The sequence below is a fragment of the Thamnophis elegans genome, chromosome 10 (assembly GCF_009769535.1).
Source record: "Thamnophis elegans isolate rThaEle1 chromosome 10, rThaEle1.pri, whole genome shotgun sequence".
NCBI lineage: Eukaryota > Metazoa > Chordata > Lepidosauria > Squamata > Colubridae > Thamnophis > Thamnophis elegans.
In genome coordinates this window covers 24,445,102-24,465,565 of record NC_045550.1, presented here as the reverse complement: position 1 = coordinate 24,465,565, position 20,464 = coordinate 24,445,102, and the positions used below count along the sequence as shown (strand labels likewise).

The 20,464-nt window shown below is 42.6% G+C and overlaps 1 protein-coding gene across 2 annotated transcripts in view; it reads left to right on the top strand.

The window, feature by feature from the left end:
• Positions 1 to 20,293, top strand: part of FBXW4 (F-box and WD repeat domain containing 4) — an 83,594-nt gene extending 63,301 nt beyond the window's left edge. For both annotated transcript variants that reach the window (XM_032225078.1, XM_032225077.1), the window contains 3 exons: positions 17,049 to 17,189; positions 17,577 to 17,718; positions 19,314 to 20,293. In XM_032225078.1, the coding sequence (XP_032080969.1) occupies positions 17,049 to 17,189; positions 17,577 to 17,718; positions 19,314 to 19,430 (400 nt within the window). In that variant the 3' untranslated portion in view covers positions 19,431 to 20,293. The remainder of the gene's footprint in view (positions 1 to 17,048; positions 17,190 to 17,576; positions 17,719 to 19,313) is intronic.
• Positions 20,294 to 20,464: the final 171 nt, after the last annotated feature.

Here is a 20,464-nt window from a genome sequence, read left to right as displayed (position 1 = left end):
ATTGAAATACTACACATATTTAAATATATTCACAAAAATGGTATATTTAAAAGAATATTTGTTCTCTTTCCCATTCCTATAAATGCTCTTTTTTAAAAAAAAAAGTAATTGTGACTGCCTTTTTTTCTTTTTAAAAAAAAGGAACCCTCTAATTTTTACATTTCCATTCTCAGTTTCCTTAATACACTGAAACTGGCTTTATACTATCTCTGACAGCAAACCAAGCCTTTGCATTCCCCTACTTCTTAACCCTTTTTCCAGGGCGCTGCTCAGGAGAGTCCAAGCAAGGGTTAAATACAGCCAAACTGGCCAGAGCTGAATTGAAACTTTAAGCCACGCCTCTGGTGCTGATTATCCTCAGATTTTTCAATTCAGCTAGCCCAGTGAATGCACTTTAAGTTTCTCTTCATTTGTTTTATTAGCTTGGACATTTACTGTAAGTATTTTCAGTTTAGGGGGTGATCAGGCTGAGTGACTGTAATTAGATTTCTTTAATTAGTTTCTAACTCGCTCTTTGGTTCTCCAGCGTCCTGCTTAACTCCCAGGTGCACGCGGAACGCAGGCAGCTGCTGGGGCAAGTGCGCGGGTCAGAGTGCCGACGCCAGCGCTATTGCGACCCTCGCTGGGGAGGGGGAAAGCCCTGCTGAGGCACCTGAGGTTGGCATCCGTGCCTTTAGTGGCCGGCGTGCAGGTGCGGTGCCTCAGAGCTCCAGATGGTTTGGCGGCAACTTTTAAAGTAATTAGATCTTCTGGTCGCCATTTTGGGAGCTATTTGCAGTTTCAGTTTCTGATTTCAACCTTGTGGCAGCTGCCTGCAGCCTGATTCACAGCAACTGCCGCGAGGAGCCACTCTTTGTCCGGCCTGGCTGGCAATTAGGTGTATCCCTTTCACCTGAGTGGCAAGGATTGGGGCCGCTGGTCACAAGCCTCATTCCTGCAGTGCTGGGAGCTGTTAACACTCACGCTTTATTCCACCTGCTGGATATTGCTGCTGCGATCCCTTCACGTCTCTTCAGAGTGTCTGTTGGTTTGCAGGGCTTTTGCAAGGTAGTGAGTGGAGGTAGTCCCTGATTATCTTGGCCCACAGTTACTAATGGCTGAGCAGGCACCCGAGGATTCCATCCAGGCAGGGGGTTCCTCCAGGGTTTTCTCCAGGCAGACTGGTGTGGCTGCCAGGGAAGTCATCAGGGGCTCCAAACCATACTCCAAGCCAGACCCTAAGCAGGGATCAGGGCCAGACAAAGACGCATTACGTCGTCAAAAGGCCCTTGAAAAGCAATTCTCCAAGGCCCAGCACCAAACGCAGTCCTCCCAATCAGTCTCCTGAGGAGCCCGCCATGGAGGTTCCTCCGGCCCAACCAAGGCCTGTTTCAGACAGCGAGGATGAGGGCCAGGAGTTTCCCCCCATGGCTTCCATGTCTAGGGCAGTATCTCCAGGGGCCTCGATGGTAGATCAGGCTGATCTTTTCGCTTGCCCTTCGGACCTAGAAGAAGGCCTTGCCCCAGATCCCTTGGCTCCCCAACTTCCGCCTTCACGGCCCAAACTCAGAGCTCGGCCCATGGAGGATCTTGGGCCTGATCTTTCAGTGGAAATGCAGGAAGTTATCAACAGGGCCATTTCCCAGGGCATCGAAGCGGGCATGTTGCACAAGGGCAAACGTATCCGCAAGACTAAACACCTAGAGCCCCAGCCAGTTCCCGTGGTTGCTTCTCCCCCACGTCCCCTGCATTCCACTCCTCTTCTGGTTCCGAGGCTTCGGACTGGGGGGAGGGGGATGACATTCTGCCTGTTCAGGAGGCTGAATTCTCGGGGGAGGAAGGTGCAGCGGCTCAAAAGCCCTCTTCACCAGGACTATTTAACATTGCAAATTTCAAAACCATTTTGGACAAGGCCAAGCTGGCCACCCATATGGGGTCCACTCCACCTGTTCAAGCTCCTGCTGAACTGGATGAATTATCTGGGGATTTGTTTGAAGAACCGGTCTCAGTCCAGGAGATCATTCCTATTCCCAAGATGTTTCTTAATTTGGTTCAGAAACAATGGGTCCAGCCTGCTACTATGGCTACCCCCTCTAGCAATGATAAGAAGCTGTACACTGTGGATGCCAGCCTGGAGGATTTACTTAAGGTGCCTCCTATCGATCGTCCGGTAGCGGCCCTCACCTCAACATCGGTGCTTCCGCCTGATTTGTTAGAGGGTCTTAAGGCTGAGGATAAGAAATCTGAGAATGCCGGTCATAAGACGTACCAGGTGGCTGCATGGGCAATTAAGACGCCTGCCTCGGCTTCCTTTCCTTCCAGAGCCGCTCTCCTCTGGTTGAGGCGGTTAATGGCGAGGGTTCCAGTTAAGGATACCAAGTTAAGGCAGGAGATTAATAAAATCATGGCTGCCACCGAGTATACTGCTGATGCCACCCTCAGTGCGGCTAAGTTCGCTTCTCGGGCCCTGGCTTCGAATGTCACCACGTCTCTTATGGCTGAGGCATTGGAATGTGGACATGCATTCCAAGTGGAAGTTAGTTTCTGCCCCCTTCAAAGGGGTCAAGCTCTTTGGGGAGGTGTTCGATCCAGTCCTAGTGGAAAATAAGGACAAAAAGAAGATGATGCTGTCAGTTTCTAGGAAATACGATAAGAAGGGCTTTTACTCCTACAGGAGGCAGTCCTTTCGGAACTTGGAATCTTCTTCCAGTTCTGCTCAGTCGCATCGCCCATTCAACCAGCAGGCGGACAGGTCTCAGGACCGTCAGTCTTTTTGGGACAGGGGTCGCCAACCGTATTACTCCAGACACCCTTTTCGGGGGGGATCTGGCTCCCGCCCTTTCAGAAAGTATAAGTGACTGTCGGGAATCAGCTCCCATAGGAGGGCGGCTCCAATTGTTTCACGCCCAGTGGGAGCAGGTCATGTCGGACCAGTGGGTATTACAAATGATCTGACTGGGTCTCACTCTAGAATTCCTCTCTCTTCCTCCCCGTCATTTCATCAGGTGTCCTGTTCCCTCGTGCCCTGTCAAAAGATCCCTCATGGAACAGGAAATACGACATCTCAGGGAGATCAGGGCCATAGAGCCGGTACCTCCTGTTCAGGAGGGGACAGGGTTCTATTACATCCTGTTTCTGGTCCCCAAAAACTCCGGAGGGTGGAGGTGGATCCTAGATTTAAAACGGCTAAATTATCATGTCACCTATCAGAGGTTCAAGATGCAGTCCCTCCAGTCGATCCTGGGCTGCATCAGGCCGGGAGACATCTTAACCTCCATAGACCTAAAAGAGGCCTACCTCCACGTACCCATCTGCAAAGTCCACCGCAGATACCTGAGGTTCACTTACGCCGGTCAACACTACCAGTACTGGGCCATGCCGTTCGACCTGTCATCGGCCCCCAGGACATTCACCAAGGTCCTCGCAGCAGTGGCAGCGTTCCTCAGGTCGTGACCAGTAAGGCTGCACTGCTATGTAGACAATGTGCTCATCCAGTCGTCATCCCCTCGTCATCCCCCCAGCAGGCGGTCGAGGATCTGCAGTACACTATGCAGGTTCTCCGGAGTCATGGCCTTTCCATCAACTTGGAAAAGAGCCATCTTCACCCCACCACCAGGCTTCAGCATCTAGGAGCCATCATCGACACCGTCACCTGCCAGGTCTTCCTATCACCAGAGAGGGTGGAGAGCCTCAGGGAGATGGCCATACAGGTACAGCGGTTTTCTCGTGCCAAGATCGTCCTGCTGTCACAGCTCCTGGGCAAGATGATATCGTGCCTATCTATCGTTCCGTGGGCACATCTTCACTCTCGTCCCCTCCAGTGCCTCCTGCTGCCCTATCAAAGGGCCAATGAGAGCAGCTCACCGAGGCTCGTTCCGGTCTCCGTGAAGGTGCATCGCTCGCTCGGATGGTGGTTGTCTCCTGCCCTGAAGAAAGGGTCTCCATTCAAGGAGCCGACTCGGCTCACCATCACGACATATGCCAGTCTGTATGGTTGGGGGCCCACTTCCACAACCAGATAGCTCAGGGCAGGTGGTCCTCGACCGAGGCATCACACAGCATCAACTGGTTGGAGCTGAGGGCGGTCTGGTTGGCCCTGCTTCGATTTCAGATGGGCATTCAGGGTCATCACGTGCGGGTGCTGACAGACAACGTCGTGAGGAATGCGCACATCAACCGCCAGGGGGGCACACGGTCCAGGTCCTTGATGTCAGAAGCTGACGACGTAGGTCGGTGGGCAGAGCTCCATCTGCTGTCCATACAGGCGGAGCACATCTCCGGCACGGTGAACACCCAGGCGGACTGGCTAAGCAGGGCAACTGTCGATCACTCGGAGTGGTGCCTGCACCCGCAGCTGTTCCACAGCATAGTTCAGAGGTTTGGTTGCCCCCAGGTGGACCTGTTCGCAACAGCTGCCAACTCTCATCTTCCCAGGTTCTTCATCAGGTTCCACGACTTGAGGGCCGAGGGGGTAAACACTCTTCACTGCCCTTGGCCGAAGGAACTGCTCTACGCCTTTCCCCCGTTGCCTCTTCTTCAGGAAAATCCTGGCGGAGGCAGCGGAGATCCTTCTGGTAGCCCCCTTTGGGCCCAGGAGGACCTGGTTTGCCAGTCTGGTGAGTCTGTCCATCTGAGACCCGTGGCGGATTCCTCCACATGAGATCTCTCTCTGCCAAGGGGCCCTTCTTCATCCAGAGCCTCAGTGGCTACAACTAGTCATTTGGCACTTGAGAGGGATCTCTTAAGCATGGACAACCTTTCCACCATGGTGATCAGCACCATTCAGGCATCACGTCGTCCTTCCACGATTCGGATTTACGACGCCACCTGGGGGGCCTTTGTTATCTGGTGTTCTTCCAGAGGTGATTCAGCTTCTTCAGCTTCGATTCCTGTCATTCTGGACTTTCTGCAGACGGCCTTGATAAGGGTTTGGCGCCTAACGCTCTTTGTCATCAGGTTGCTGCGCTCTCCACCATCCTGGCCCCTGAAGGTCACCTTTCTCTTGGCCGTCACCCCACCATTCACAGTTTTCTCAGGGGGGCGACTAACCTGAGTCCCCCGATGGTTCACAGACACCCGACTTGAGACCTTAATGTGGTTTTGCGGGCTCTGGTCGAACCGTCGTTCGAGCCCCTCCATTCAGCCAGCTTGAAACATCTGACCTTTAAGACCGTTTTTCTCATTGCCATCACCTCGGCTAGACGTATCTCTGAGCTGGCTGCCTTGTCTGTCCGTGAGGATTTGTGCTTGTTTCACCAAGATAGGGTGATCCTTCGGCTGGACCCTTCTTTCGTGCCTAAAATAAATTCCTGGTTCCACCGGGCCCAGGAAGTCATCCTCCCTGACTTCTGTCCACATCCGAGACATCCTCGCGAGGAGCGCTGGCACAAGCTGGATGTTCGCAGGACGCTACGCAGATACATCAAGCGTACAGCTAGTTTTCGACGCTCTGAGTCGTTGTTTGTATACTTCCAGACGTCTTCTCAGGGCAAGAAGGTCTCCTCGTCTACGATTGGCGGTTGGCTTAGAGCCTGCATAGCTCTCGCCCATGTTCTGCAGTTTCGACCAGTACCCAGTCGCATCACTGCACATTCGACCAGAAGTGCTGCTACCACCGCGGCCTGGGTGACGCAGGCTCCCATTGAGGAGATTTGCAGAGCGGCCACATGGACTTCCTTATCTCTGTTTGTGCGGAATTATAAGTTGGACAAGTTTGCTTCAGCGGAAGGGGCCTTTGGGAGGTGTGTTCTGCAGGGTATTCATTCCAGCGGAGAGACCCTGTCTGTTTCTGCTTCCCGCCCTAGTGACATTGAGCTTGGGTATGTCCCTTGCTTGGACTCTCCTGAGCAGCGCCCTGGAAAAGGACCATTGACTTACCTGAAAGGTCGTTTTCAGGGTGCTGCGAAGGAGAGTCCACCCCACCCTGGGGTCTGGCTCTGCTGTTATTGCGTTTGTTTCCTTGGATGTTCCAGTTGGTCTTGTTCCTTGTTGTTTCTTGTTGATCCAATGTTGGACTTCTCAGCGGGCAACAATTCCATGTCTTCATTGAAAAATCTGAGGATAATCAGCACCAGAGGCGTGGCAATTCAGCTCTGGGCAGTTTGGCTGTATTTAACCCTTGCTTGGACTCTCCTTCGCAGCGCCCTGAAAACAACCCTTCAGGTAAGTCAATGGTCCTTCTAGCAACATGTTGCAGATGTTGAAATGTTGTATCCCTTTTATCTGTCCCTCTTTAACCTCTTCCTGTAATTAATTTCTCTTGTTAGCTGTGCAAAGTAAGTTGGCCTGCTACCTATTCTACCTTTTGAATCTTTGTGACTGAGTACATATGGATGCTTTGGCTTGCTTGGAAAGATTCTACCTCACCCACTACCCCAGGTAATAGTAATGGGCAGCAGGATAAAGATTTCAGTTTTTTTTTTCTTTTTTACAATGGAAGAAGAAGAAACAAGGGAATGAAGGAAAGCCTATATGAAGAGAAAGACACAAATCTTTACCTTTCAGGCTCTTGGACTTGTTCTTTTTCATCTTTTTGGTGTTTTTTCTTCCCACCTTCAGATAAGAATGTATTGAGGTAGCTAGTATGCTACATTTAGTTTAAATGCTTATGTATTTGTATGTGAGGAAGCAGACTTGACTTACACTGACAGCAACGGTTTGAAGTTATCACTGAACTCCCCCCCCAAAGTACTTGTAAAGTTCTGATAGCCATTTCCCAACCCAAAGTGTGACATGACCACATTTTGGGCTTTGGCAACTAGCCTTTATTTCCAGGCATTTGCAATATCCCATGTTCACATGGCCACAATTTACAATGTATTTGCTGAAAACCAGTGTGCATTTCCAGTTTTCAGCAAACAATAATGGGTTTGCTATTGACCCCAACATTTGCTTGATAGCCTTGGATTTGCTTAACAACTACCACACACATGGCGGTTTAAAAATAGAATTGGGTTGCGTGGGTGACTCATTTTACAACTTCACAATTAGGACTTTAATGGTCAAATACCATAACAGTTTCAAGTTGAGTATTACCTACATATGCATATGAATTTGTGCATACTTGCTTACAGATGCATCTACATGGATGTTAGCATTAGAGAATTCATACAATGAGATTGAGATTAAGAGCACTAGGCCAGAAAGCAGAGACCATGGGTTTTAGTGCTTTAGGTAACTGGATAATTTTGAGCCACTTACTTTATTCCAACTCGAGGAGGAAGGCAGAAGAAAACCACTTCCAAAAATGCTGTCAAAAAGATTGCATGGGTTAGCAGTTGCTAGGAGTCCTGACTGACTTCTACACCAACCCATACAGAGCTATATCTAAACATTTTCCAAATGTTTTAATAGGAAAGTTCAACATGTCATACATAAAACTGAAACCTGAGTTGATCTTTTGCATCTCCTCTGTGGAGAAATGGATAAGCTCCGCACATATTTGGAATTTACATCTCGATATTGGTTAAGACTACCAAATTACCTTTTGTGTACAATTTTGTGAAAAAATAAATACACCCCATTGAAATTTTTGACTCTATCAACAGATTTCAACATACAGATATGTGATCTTTATAATCAATGTTGATTATAACAATATATACTTATTGAAATAAGTAAACCCTATATTTATCACTACTTCAAATATCTAAAATCAGGTGCACTGGGAGCAGATTTCAGCCGCTGTTTCAAAGTATCCCATTGCAGCCCACCCATCAGATTTTGTAGCTAGTTGATTGAGCACAACAGTGAGACTAGGAGCAACTTGAACTTCCTGCCAGCTTCCCTATTGACTTTGCTTGTAGGAAGCTGGCAGGGAGCATGGGAAATCACTCCTGTTCTTCAGTTGACCTTTGCAACTTCCTACCATTTTCTTGGGAAGAAGGGAAATAAAGGGAGCCACAGATTGTGAGGAAAATTGCACACCTATCACAGCATATTCCTAAGATTGGCCTTCCTCCAGGGTGGAAAAGGACCCATCGACTGGCAGCATGTTCCAGCCAGCCTTATCCCACCAAGAGGCATGTGAGTCATTATCTCATGATTCGCTTGCTGCCCACTTCTGTTAAAGGATTTCAAATTTCAGCCTTGGTTCCAAAGCAGCCAATCACTGCTTCCCTAATGAACCTTTCTACCAGTCAGTTGAGTGCAGGGGCTAGAGGGAAGTGGGAAGGGAATATGCCCCTCCCACCTTCCCTTGTGCCACATATCCTATGGGTTTCCGGGAAGTGTAGTTGGAAGGTGGAATAATGCTGAAGCAGCCATAACTTCCTCAAATTTCATTCCCATGGGAGTCATGGTTCCTAGCATTTTGTAAGTTGATTCATTTGATTTATTTTGATTCAGTAATTGTTACCCTATACCCAGTGATGGCAAAATTTTTGAGCTCGGTGCATCAAAACTTAGGAAAATTCCTAACTTGCCTGTTGCTAGTGTGTCTTTTTCATTCACACATATACCCTGAACAAAAGAGAAACATTTGTACCTCACTCCCAATCCTTAAATGGAATTTCATTGATTCCTGTGAAACAAGTTTTCAAGTAAACATGTACTACCACCACAGCTTTAATGTGTCCTAGGGAGACTTGAACTTTCTTTTATTTAGCTGCTCTTTGTAGCATGGAGAATTCTTTTTCTACACATGAAGAACTAGAATGCCCTTGAGTTTTTCTTGAATTAATGACTTTTGACCCTCTCCATTCTTTTTTTGGCTTCCATTCCCTTGCTTACAGAGCATTTCTATGACACCCTAAATAAATTATCTTCCACTATATATGAGGAGAGGCTCTTTGGTTCTGAGCAGATTCATGTTGATAAAGCATTGTAGCTGTTTCTTTAGATAATAAGGGAATAAATAAGCATCTAAATATGGTACCAGGAACATAATACTTTGCTCCTGGGTCTTTCTTTCTTTCTTTCTTTCTTTCTTTCTTTCTTTCTTTCTTTCTTTCTTTCTTTCTTTTTCTTTCTTTCTTTCTTTCTTTCTTTTCTTTCTTTCCTTCTTTCTTTCTTTTTCTTCATTTTTCTTTCTCTCTTTCTCTGAGACCTCCAAAGACTCAGACTGTTCAAAAAGAAGCTATACAGTGGCTTATTCTCACACAACTCCCTACCAATTCTCCATACTACGCTCTCCCCATTTGAGAGAATTCCCCCACCTTCAAGACATTCTTCACATTCTTTGCAGAGAAAAAGGGTTAAACGTCTGAATTTGGGGGTCACCATGTTATACAAATTGCAATCTAATAGTTTTTACAAGAACACACGTGTGCTTAAAAAAAGGACCTTGGGTAAGAAAGGCAAGGAGACAGACAGTTTGCTTTGTCCTTTCTCTCCTGAATGTTTCTTGCCATTGTCATATTGCTGTGTCTCTCTTCCCCCTTTGCTTCTGGGAGGGAGAGAATTGGTTTGATAGTTAAATTGGCCTGTAAAGCAGAAGGACTTAGTGCCATTTCTGTTTGTTTTCCCAAATAAAAGCCCCAGAGGGGTCTCTTTTGCATCATTTTGGCTTTATGTGAGGAAACTGCCTTTTTCCCATCGCTAGCTTGTCAGTTTATCCTCTGAACTTAACCTTACGACAACCAGGACAACAAAAATGTCCAGGGTCTTAGAGCCAGGAAAGGTAAAGAAATTGTATCTCTTTATTGGATCCTTTAAAGTGTGTGTGGGCTAATTCAGAGTCACCAGAAGAAAAGAGAGCAAAAGCTTTCTCTATCTCCATCGGTGCAGCTATCATTACAATCCTAGTCAAACTAAAGACATGTATGCCTCCAGCTGGCAAAAGGAAGCATTATAAATTAGGTGCTGTCTAGAGTTAACTTTTTTCAGAGAAGACATTGCTGTAGAAAACTACAATAGTTATTGTTGTGCCCAAGATTGTTTTTCATGCTTATCCTTTTATAAACATCTTGGAGTACTTGTTAATTTATTAATAAACTTTTAGCTAGGAGTTCATCAAAGGAAGAGATTGCTTTTTCTTCTGATTTATTGTTTTTCATGAAGTTTATTAGAAATAGGCATTGCAAATAAAAGCAAATAAAAATGACACGTGCCGGGAGAGATACCTGGTTTTAAAAAGTGGCACAACATGGCCCTATATAAAGTGTTTTATTTATTTATATACACAAACAGACACATGCTCCTGGAACGTGATAGATCCTGACTCCTGTTCACTGTTGTATTTGATGGAGAAAATAGTATTTTCTATATTTTATGTTCTTTAACTAAATGATTCCTGCTCTCTTTAACTATCCTTCCAATTCTTCTTCTTTCAATAAAGGAGCAGGAATCATTACTTAAAACTAAATGTTCAATTAGAATTACAAAAATTAGTCTATACTAAAATATTTATACATTATTTATATTATTGCATATTAATAAACTATATGATTACATGATTGAAAATATTTAAGATGTGCATTTTGGGTATGACCACACAGAATTAGCTTGGTGGAATTCTTATTCTAGTGCTTTATCCTTTTGGAAACGTGAATGAAAAATAATTGTAGGAAAAGTGATGCTGTCTTGGTGTTCATATAAGACAGGGTTTTGTTTCAAAACTTATTTTTAATTTTTGAAATGTTGTAAAAGACATGCATTGCTAATGTTGACTTATTTATATCAAAATTACTATTCTTAGGTATTCACACATAAATAGTGAATTTAAATCAAAACCGTATCATTGGGTTATTAGTACATCCTGATAATGAAAATAAAGAACAGGAAAAAAAACCCCAGCATATTTGTTTTCCAATCAAAAGAATGGAAATGGAGAAAATGCAGGTGATCCTCCAGAAGCTTAGAAAGGAGAAAAGAATATTCTTTCATATTTGCAAAATTGTAATATTCATTTGCTCATCAAGAATAAATAAAAATTCTACAAAGTGTATAGACATTTCACAAATAACCCCTTGCAATTTTACTTAACCAACCACTGTGGGCTAGCTAGAGATGTGGAATTTAAAAGTAATTGTATTAAAATAGATTTTTGTCTGTGAAAATACATGTCTGCCTGAATGATTGTCAAATTCTATAAGACACACTATTAATGTCTCAGAAAATGACTAGAGCTCACCTTTACACAATGAAGTACATATATTCAACAACAAAGATAAGAAATCCAGTAACAAAGCTTTTACCAACTCATTTGATTCTGTTCTGGTTGTGAACAGTATGCAATTTTTTTCAGTTAGTGAAATTTGCTGTTTAAGCACCATTTCAAGAAGAATACTATTGTGGCAAATTAGAACAAACCGATTCCTCCTCCAGATGACTGTGTATTCAGCACTCCAGCTATTGAGCAGGCAACCTTTTGACTTTGTTAAGATGATAACTATGCTACTTGAAAAGAACTTGGGTGGTAGTGATAGATACAAGAGCTTCTTATCAACTGAAAAGAGACATTATTGGTAGGAATTCAGGTATTTTTGTAGTATTTATGAACAGAAAAAATACTTTTAAGTGTAGATTTAAGATAATTTAAGAACCTTCTCTTCCATAGACTAGTCAGATGATGTTCAACTAATATAGGATGAAGTGGGATTATGATTTACCTCTCTGTGATCTATAGAACTGAAGGGGTTGATTGTTTGTGCCAGCTGACCCACATGAGCACTTTATAAGTACTTATTTGAGTGGTTAAATCAATTTGTCAACTGGATCTTATTCCCAAGGTTTATTTACCATAATAGCTCAAAAGACAAATGAACAAGTGTCCAAAAATAATACTTTGAAGAATTGTTAGATGGAAGAAATGGCAAGCTGCTTTCTCTCTTTCATTCACCCCACAATATGCAGAGCAATAATTTCTCCAGTTCTGTTGCTCTTTAATTTTCACTTTTTTGCTGACTTAAATTTTGCAAAGAAATCTCTTGAGGCTGAATCCTACCTTGTAATCATACATTGCATAGATCTGCAGCACATTCTGGTTTTTTTTTTTTCTGTGGCTCTATTGCATATAACTATGATTTTGGTCTGCTTATTTTATTTCTGCCCTAGTACATTTTACAAATATTTGAAGAAATAGACTCCATCTTAATAACACTTTATGATGACAATAATCCTGTTCCTGGAAAGATTATTGCATTTGCAAATACTATAGCTAACTTTTCTGAAATAATTTTATACATAAATGAGAGATCTCGGTGTTAACTCTTAGGAAAATAAGTTAAAACTGTTTCCATCTGCCAGCATCTTCAAATTTTATTCTTTTGCTGCCTGGAATATAGGTGAGATGTGTGATGAGGAAGCCAAGTCTGGGACACAAGAGAAAATAAGCACTTGTAAATGCTGAATATCTCTTGCCAGGAGAAAGCAAGCTCCTGTGGACATAGTTACAGTATAGACCTCACAGTAATGGGATCTTATAAATGGAAATGTAGATTATACCAATGTTATGCTTCCAAACTGAAATGCCTTCCCTACCCCAGTGGCAAGGCCTCTATCATGCTAGATGAACCTCAGTCAGCATCTGCCTGTCTTGTCTGGGAATAAAGCAGCTTTCTGAAACTGTCAGTCATAGGGTTTTAAAAACGCTGTCTTCCTCCCCCCCCCCCTTCTTTTTCTTTGTAAGAAAAACTGTTAACAAAATTTGGTAAATGAGAAAGGGCAGTTATTTATTTAGCACTATTATGAATCCTCTGTGTCTTGCCTTCTAATGTTGATTAGTGTAATATCAAAAATTGTGATGATAGTGATATTAATCCTAAAAGTTGAAAGTGTTTAGCTATTTCTCTCAAATTGGAATAAACCAGGCAAACAAGAATTCAAAATCAGTATCCTATATAGAACAATTTACATGAGCAGCCCCCATTTCTGCATTTGTGGATCTTCTATCATACCAATTCTTGCTTTTAAATCTCTTGATGACATAAACTAAAAAACATCCTATTTTATTCTATTGCCCATTTTCTTTTTTTTCTTTTTGTCCATTCTGTTGAATACTGAAAAGAGTAAAGAGTAATATTCCTTAACTGACGAACAGTGCCAACTGAAATGATAGAGTAGCATTAAAATATGCAAAAGGAGGCCTGTTGCCCTCCTGAGTTGAACTGTAGTTCTCATCATCCCTAACTATAGGTGCAATTGGCTAAGGCTAATGGGCTTAGGGAATCCAACATATAGAGGATCACATGTTCCTCATACTAGACAAAGAGGCATCTGTCTGCTTTATGAGCAATCATGTACATAGCATTTTAGACTTTTTTTTAAAGTGATTTTTCTCCCCAGATTTTGGAACTGGAATGTGGAGAATATGTCTGATAACTTTTACTGCCACATTCCCATCTGATCGATCCACTTGGTTTATTTAAGCAGATAGAAATATGTTTTCAGCTCATCAAGATGCTTTTGCCCTATAGATAAAGAAGCACCCCTATTAATTGTTCCCCGTTTTAAGGGAATAAAGGAAGCCAAGGCTCAGCATTTCTAGCACTAGGCAGAGGAAGGAATCCAAGCTGCACTAAGATAGATGGCTCTGTGAGCCTGTTTACCTGGTCACAATTACTGGGCCTGGTGCCTAGGATTTCTATTCTGCCTCAGTTTTCCAGTTTCTAACCCGATTGTAATTTTTTCTTCTTCAGAGCCTCTTTTTTCTAAGATGATGAGAATTCTACTTCTTACTTCCTTTTTTAATTATAGATGCCTTTACTTCTTGACATAGGTTTGTAAAGCAAACTGTCTATACTTCTTCCCTCCAAGAGTTAATATTTTAACAGCTTGTCCAGCGATTCCTGCCTTGAGAAATACAAAGTAATAACACAGCACCCCTGGATTCAGGTTTCAGAATGGGGGAGAGAGATGAGGATTAATTCCTATACTTGATGTTAAAGCTTGCCCGAGAGGTTTGCTTTGGGGGGAGCATTGCTAGGGCCGACTGGTCTTGCTAAATGGTTGCTAAGGCCCTGGCATTGAGGTTAATGGAGTGGCCCACAGTCACGGTCACGGAGGGAATTACACAGCCACAAAGAAATTGTTATTCTCTGTAATCTGCTCTTTGGAGAGCGACTGGGGGAGATGGACTGGTCCCAGCATGCTGTCGGTACTGTGATCACAGAAGCGTGTTGGCTCTAGTGAACGGGTAGGGCTCACCTTCTGATCTGGGGGATACCAGTGCTGCTGGTACTAATCTGCTTTCTCAGCAATTTTGCTCCTCTGACACAACGGTGTTTACTTGTTTGAACATCTCCTGGGACTCTATTTCACCTATTGTGTGGTCTTTATCCCCCCCACCCCACCCCCATGGAGCTTTAGCCCAGATTACAGATGGAATTAGGCCTCTGGCTCGGGTGCCCCAGAAAGACTGATATGGGATCAAGGAGCAGAAAGTAACAAAATAACTAGGGGGGGGGGAGTTGTTGCTTTAGGGAGTGGAGGCTGTATTGTCCCATGAAGCGAGGGCCAGTGCACTAGTCTGAAAAGGCGTTCAGTGCTTTGTGTCCAATTCTGATTAGACTGTTAGGGAGGAGGAGGAGAAGGGCTGGGAACATGGGAGTTTTTAGTGGCTGAATGAGCTTCATTGGATGCTGTTGTCTGAATGTTAGTGAGAATTGTGGCAGCCTGGCTTTCTCTTGTAAAGGAGATTTGGGGAGGGGAAGGACAGATGGGACATATTGGTTCTCAATTAGGAGCATGCATTAATTAATCAGAGAACCCTGTGCCAGACTGACCTTTTAAGGAGCCTACTCAGCTGTCTTTATCCCAAATCCTCTGTTCCTTCAATTCTTTTGTTTTACATATGCTTTTTATAGTGTTGTATTCTTTATTTGCCCTGGGGGCATCTAAAACCTAAAATGTATCCTACATCTGACCTTTCTAAATAATAAGAATAATAATAATCATCATCATCCATCAATCATCATCATCAATATCATCATCTAGGAAAGAACTTGAGTGTATGAAGAATATCAGCTAAAGAACTGGCAGCTGTGACTTCACATTGATGTGATCTGTGATAGTAATAATAAAATTAAGATTAAACATTTGAAATAAATCTTCAGTTTCTGCAACTAACACCATGCTTTTTTTCATTGTACAGGTAATCATTGATCTGTTCAGCGACCACTTGTAGTTACTGCAGTGCTGAACGAAGGGATGACTAATCCCCAAAGTTCTGGCCGTTGCTGTACCCGTGTTCACATGAATAAAATTTGGGCATTTAACAATTAATTCACACTTACATCCTTTGGTTATGTGACTGCCATTTGTGATGTTCTCTGCCAGCTTCCCACAATCAAAGTCAATGGTGAAGCCAGCAGAGAAGGTTGCAAGTTGGCTGGGTAAGACTCTTCCCTGCCCCCGTGGCCTTTCTTTGCTTGCACGTACACACCTTTGCTTATTACACAAATCTACTGGCACCCTTGTTCCCTAGACCTCTCTATACTAACAGATACCTTATGTCCTCCTTAGGCTTTTGTTAGCTCACATGTATCCTCCACCTTCCTTCCTGGGTCTGCCTAAACTCACATACACCTGTGCCTCCTTCCGCAGCTTCCCTGTGCTTACGCCATACAACAGCATCTCCTCCCCCATCTCACATGTGGCCTGGGCCATGTCTCCCAGGGCCCCCCCACCTCCTTGTAGCACTCTTGTGCTCCTTACCTGAGACTCCCACTGCTTCCTACTTAATGACCCATAAACAACAATCAGGATTGACTGGATTGCTATCACTAAGTAATGTGGTCGTGTGATTGCACTTTACATTGCATTGCTTAGCAATGCCAGTCTTGGTACCAATTGCTATTGTAACTCAACTATAACTCTGTGGAGAAAAAAAGCTCTAAAATTCTGCAAACTTGAGTAGTGATTATAGAATTGTGCCAAAATAGCTTTTGAGTAAATTATTAGAAATCCTCAATGATCTTTTCCATTAGTATATAAAGCAGGAGGACAATGGAAGGGAATATTATTGATGACTTTGTTCCTTCCAATGTTACCTGCATTATTTCCTGCAACCATTCTAAAATCAATACTTATGCAAGGTTATAAGGAGGAGAAGCTTGCTTAGGTCTTTCAAAATTCAAGTACTATAAGGGTCTGCATAGTTTCCTTAGGAATGTTCAATTTGGGGAATTGGGAGGAAAAAACCCCAGCAAATACTGTTATTTCTATTGTCAATACTACATATAAGAAATAGGCTGAATAAAAAGATTTTCTGAGTATATAGGATATTTAGAGTTAATAGACTATATATCTGACCTTGAATAGAGTTTATATATTTAAAAATGCATATGAAGGAGAAAAATTGAAGAAAATATATCTCTAAAATAAGATTTTTTTTCAGTTTTAAACTCTCAATATACATATCATCAGTGACTTCTAGTCATAATATGTAGTAAATTTGATTTCTTCTTGTGGGTATTGATAGATAAAAAGGGGATAGTTGCTTGCATTTATGCCTTGTTCTGAAGACTATTAACACAAGAATAAAAATAGATAGAAGTCTTGGAGAATCTAGATGTTTCCAGCATGTGTTAGATTTTATGCAGCAAATAATTATACCTTCAATCTATCAGGGAAATTTGTTAAATGAGCCATTATTTGTGGGAAATTATTATCCTTAGTAAATATTATTTTCTGTTTCTGCTGTACAGCATGCCATTCAATGTGCTACCTAGTCCAGAGACAGCATAATGGCATGGGTAGATGTGGCATCAGAGAACTGGGAACATAACATAAATATCCAAAATAATTGTGCTTCTCACACATTGGACTATTAGTTACAATAAATAATACTTTTCCTTGATTATCTATCTACTGAATTTTCTGAATTTAACGAATCAACGTAACTATATAAATAGTACTTGTGCTTGATCTTCATAAAGGATGCTTAAACCCTGAATAGTGCTAGAAACAGAACTAAGAAATGGCTTTTATCATTTTAAACTGAAAATTGATAATATTAGTTTAACCTGATATATTTTTGTACAACTAGTGATATTTTTTTCATAATCCAAACTTACTCTACTTCTTTACTGCTACTAAAAATCTATGTGAAGATAAAAACTTGGGATAATAGCCATGATACATAGTTAGTAAGCAATGGAGTTTAATTTTTGTTTTGTTTCTCTCCTCAGTGGGCAGCTGATCACCTGTCTTGGAACAGATTTCCACCGAGGAGCTGGAGTCTTGGATGTTTTCTATGAAACACCTTCAACTTTGCTCTCTTGTGGATATGATACCTACATAAGATACTGGGATTTAAGAACAAGCACAAAGTTAGTTTGGAGCCTTACTTTAAATATATGGAAATACTTATTTGATAGCTGTTTCAAGATGACTTAACAGTCCACATTAGTCACAAGAACGTGTTTATTTGTTTGTTACCTTTAGGTCAAAATAGATTCTTGTTACCTGCCTGGGTCAAACCCCTATAGTTTCCTTGACATTTTAAAAAGTATTTTCCCATTGCCCCCTTCCTAGCGATAAGAGAGCATGCCGGGCTTAGTTACCCAACTGTTTTGTGATTAAGGTGGGTCTGGAATTCAGTCTCCCTGTTTCTAGCCTTAACCGTTGGCCCTTGACAGAAGAACTGACACACAGTGTTTAGAGAAAAATATTCTAACATTATCTCACAGTATTTTGTTTTACCATCAATTTCCTAGGGAATGTGTGAAGAAATGGGAAGAGCCACACGACAGTGCCCTATATTGCATTAGAAGCAATGGAAATCATATGATTGCAAGTGGCTCCTCTTATTATGGAGTGGTACGTCTGTGGGACAAACGACAAACAAGATGTTTGCAGGTGAGGCATCATCACCATGTTCCCAAAAGTTGATTATGAAGAGAACTGCCCAACAGAGTCTAAGTGGGATAGTGTGTTCTTTTGCTTATTCCTAATGCTTTTCAAATAAACATGATGGATAGAATGGTAGATTTGGGAAGAGAAGATGTGAGTTAAGCATTCACTGGCATGAATAATGAAACCCATGAATGTGGATTTGGATATTAACAAGTAGACCTAACTTGCAAGTGCAGCTGGAATTCCCATTGCTAAACAATGAAGTCATAAACTGCAATTATAATAAATACAAATACAAATTCCATTGATTAGCAATAGCAATCCCTGCAGTGTCAGCTGCCATCATTAAATGAATCCCATGGTTATTAAGTGAGTTACTTTCCTACTGGCTTCCCACAACCAAGGCAGTGATGAAGTTGGCAAGACGTTGGAAGTCACAAGTGGCTTGCAAGCAGGCTGTCAGGGAGGCAGGTTAGTCATGGCAAGGTTGCCCAAGGGTGTGAGGGGTGCAGCAAAGCTTGAGTAGGGCATATGAGGGTGTGAAGAAGGTGCAGTGAGGCTCAGGGAGAGTGCACAAAGGTTGAAGGGGATTTGGGAGACTTGGGAAGGGTGTGTGAGGGGGCAAGGGAGGTTTGCTAAGGCTCAGGGAGACTGCATGAGATTATGCCGGGGGTGGGCGGGCTGGGAAGGGTCTACAGAGGTGCTTGAGGCAGTAAGCTTAGAGAAGGAGTGCAGCACAAGCCCAAAAGGACTGAAGGAGGTGCATGGATAGGAGAAATTTATTCCAGCCTCTTGCAACCTTCCATGCCAGCTTCCCCACTGATTTTCTAGAGAAGCTACCAGTGAAGGTTGCAAATGGTGTTTCTATGGTTGCAGGTGCTGTAGCCAATCATGTGAGCCAGTTGCCCAGTGCCAAAATCATGATCACATGACTGCAGGGGTGCTAGGAGGGATAAAACTCTGAGAATCAGTGATAGCCACAACTGATCACCACCATCCTAACTTTGAACAGTTGCAGAACAAATAGTATTGTTGAAGGCTTTCTATAAAAAGTGTATTCCTACTCAATGTAGCACCAGAAATATTAGTAAGGATGTTTATAGTTATGATTGCTATTGCTTTGAGCTAATTTTGTCCAGGAAATAGATTACTACTATATTGTCTGTTGTCTTATACTAAGACAACAGTTCTAATACTTCTTTGCAGTAGAAAAAGGTTACAAAATAGCAATAGCAGTAACAATAGCAGTTAGACTTATATACCGCTTCATAGGGCTTTCAGTCCTCTCTAAGAGGTTTACAGAGTCAGCATATCGCCCCCACAGTCTGGGTCCTCATTTCACCCACCTCGGAAGGATGGAAGGCTGAGTCAACCTTGAGCCGGTGAGATTTGAACTGCTGAACTGCAGATAGCAGTCAGCTGAAGTGGCCTGCAGTACTGCACTCTAACCACTGCGCCACCTCGGTTCTTGGACTTTGCAGTAGATGCAGGTTTACAAAATTGAATTGTGAAGATGTTACCTGATTGTCATTTTGTCACTGACACTATTAAAAGTTTAGATAGCTTACCTAGAAATATTTTTCTTACTGCTTTTGCAGAGTTTCTCCTTGTCATCACCTATCAGCAGTCCTGTATATTGTCTACGTTTCAGCACCACTCATCTCTATGCGACACTGGCATCGGCATTGTATGTCCTTGATTTCACTACCTCTTGACACTGATATGCTTGGACTTCAGACAGTCAACTCAGGGAGTACAAAGGAAGTGTAACATCTTTGAGACAATAAAACAGCAGTTGGTAAAGAAGATTCCATTTCTGCCTTCTGGTGTCAGTAAAATCTAATGTATCTTTCCAGTGAATATTTTGTACACTTTTGATTTGGTTACTTTTCTTATTCCTAGAAAGGCAAAGCACAGTAAGTCTTAGGATGTGCATATTCTTTGTTACCAGCATAGTTTGGGCTTCTGAAAGTTCCGTGTTCATATATTTCGTTATGATAATTTAATTGAAGAGAAAGCAACTATAACTGGACAGTGAAGTAGAAGAAAATACTTCATTTCTGCTTTACTGACATCCAAACTTTTTCATGAATAAATATTGGGCTATAAGATTGCAATCTTGGTTGGCTCTCTGTAAATTAAATCAAGTATAAATATTATTGTTTGGCACCATATAAGAACTGCTTTATTGGATCAATATTGATAGGCTGGGTATTGAATAAATTATTAAAGTACCATACAAAAAGTATCTTTGATTTCAAAAAGTAATTGAATAGTCACAGTACATTTGACTTGATGCCTTTTATTCAGTACCATGATTGACTTTACTTATCTATGACATACACAGCAAGCCGAGAATAAATATTCTGGAAAAATTAACACAATTGTGAAGATAAAGGAAGATTTTTTAACTTAATACTTGAAAAAACATCTAGCCATGCATAATTCTGAGAGAAGATACAAAAACATGGGGTGGTATCCTGGCCTCAGTCATCGTTCTCATCAAACCAGGGGTGAAATCCTCCTGGTTTGGCCCGGTTTGGCCAAACTGGCAGGGACGATTGATATCTCCGAACTGGTGGCAAAAATCCCTGTTGGTCACGCCCATGCCCACCTGGTCACTCTGTCGCCGCTCACCTGACCCTTCCGGCTGCTCAACCCGCCCACCCAATCAGAACATTTCTCCGCCCATTCACAGCTGAGCTGAGCTGCTGCAGCCTGTCCCTTAAGGTAGACCCAAGGAGGGAGG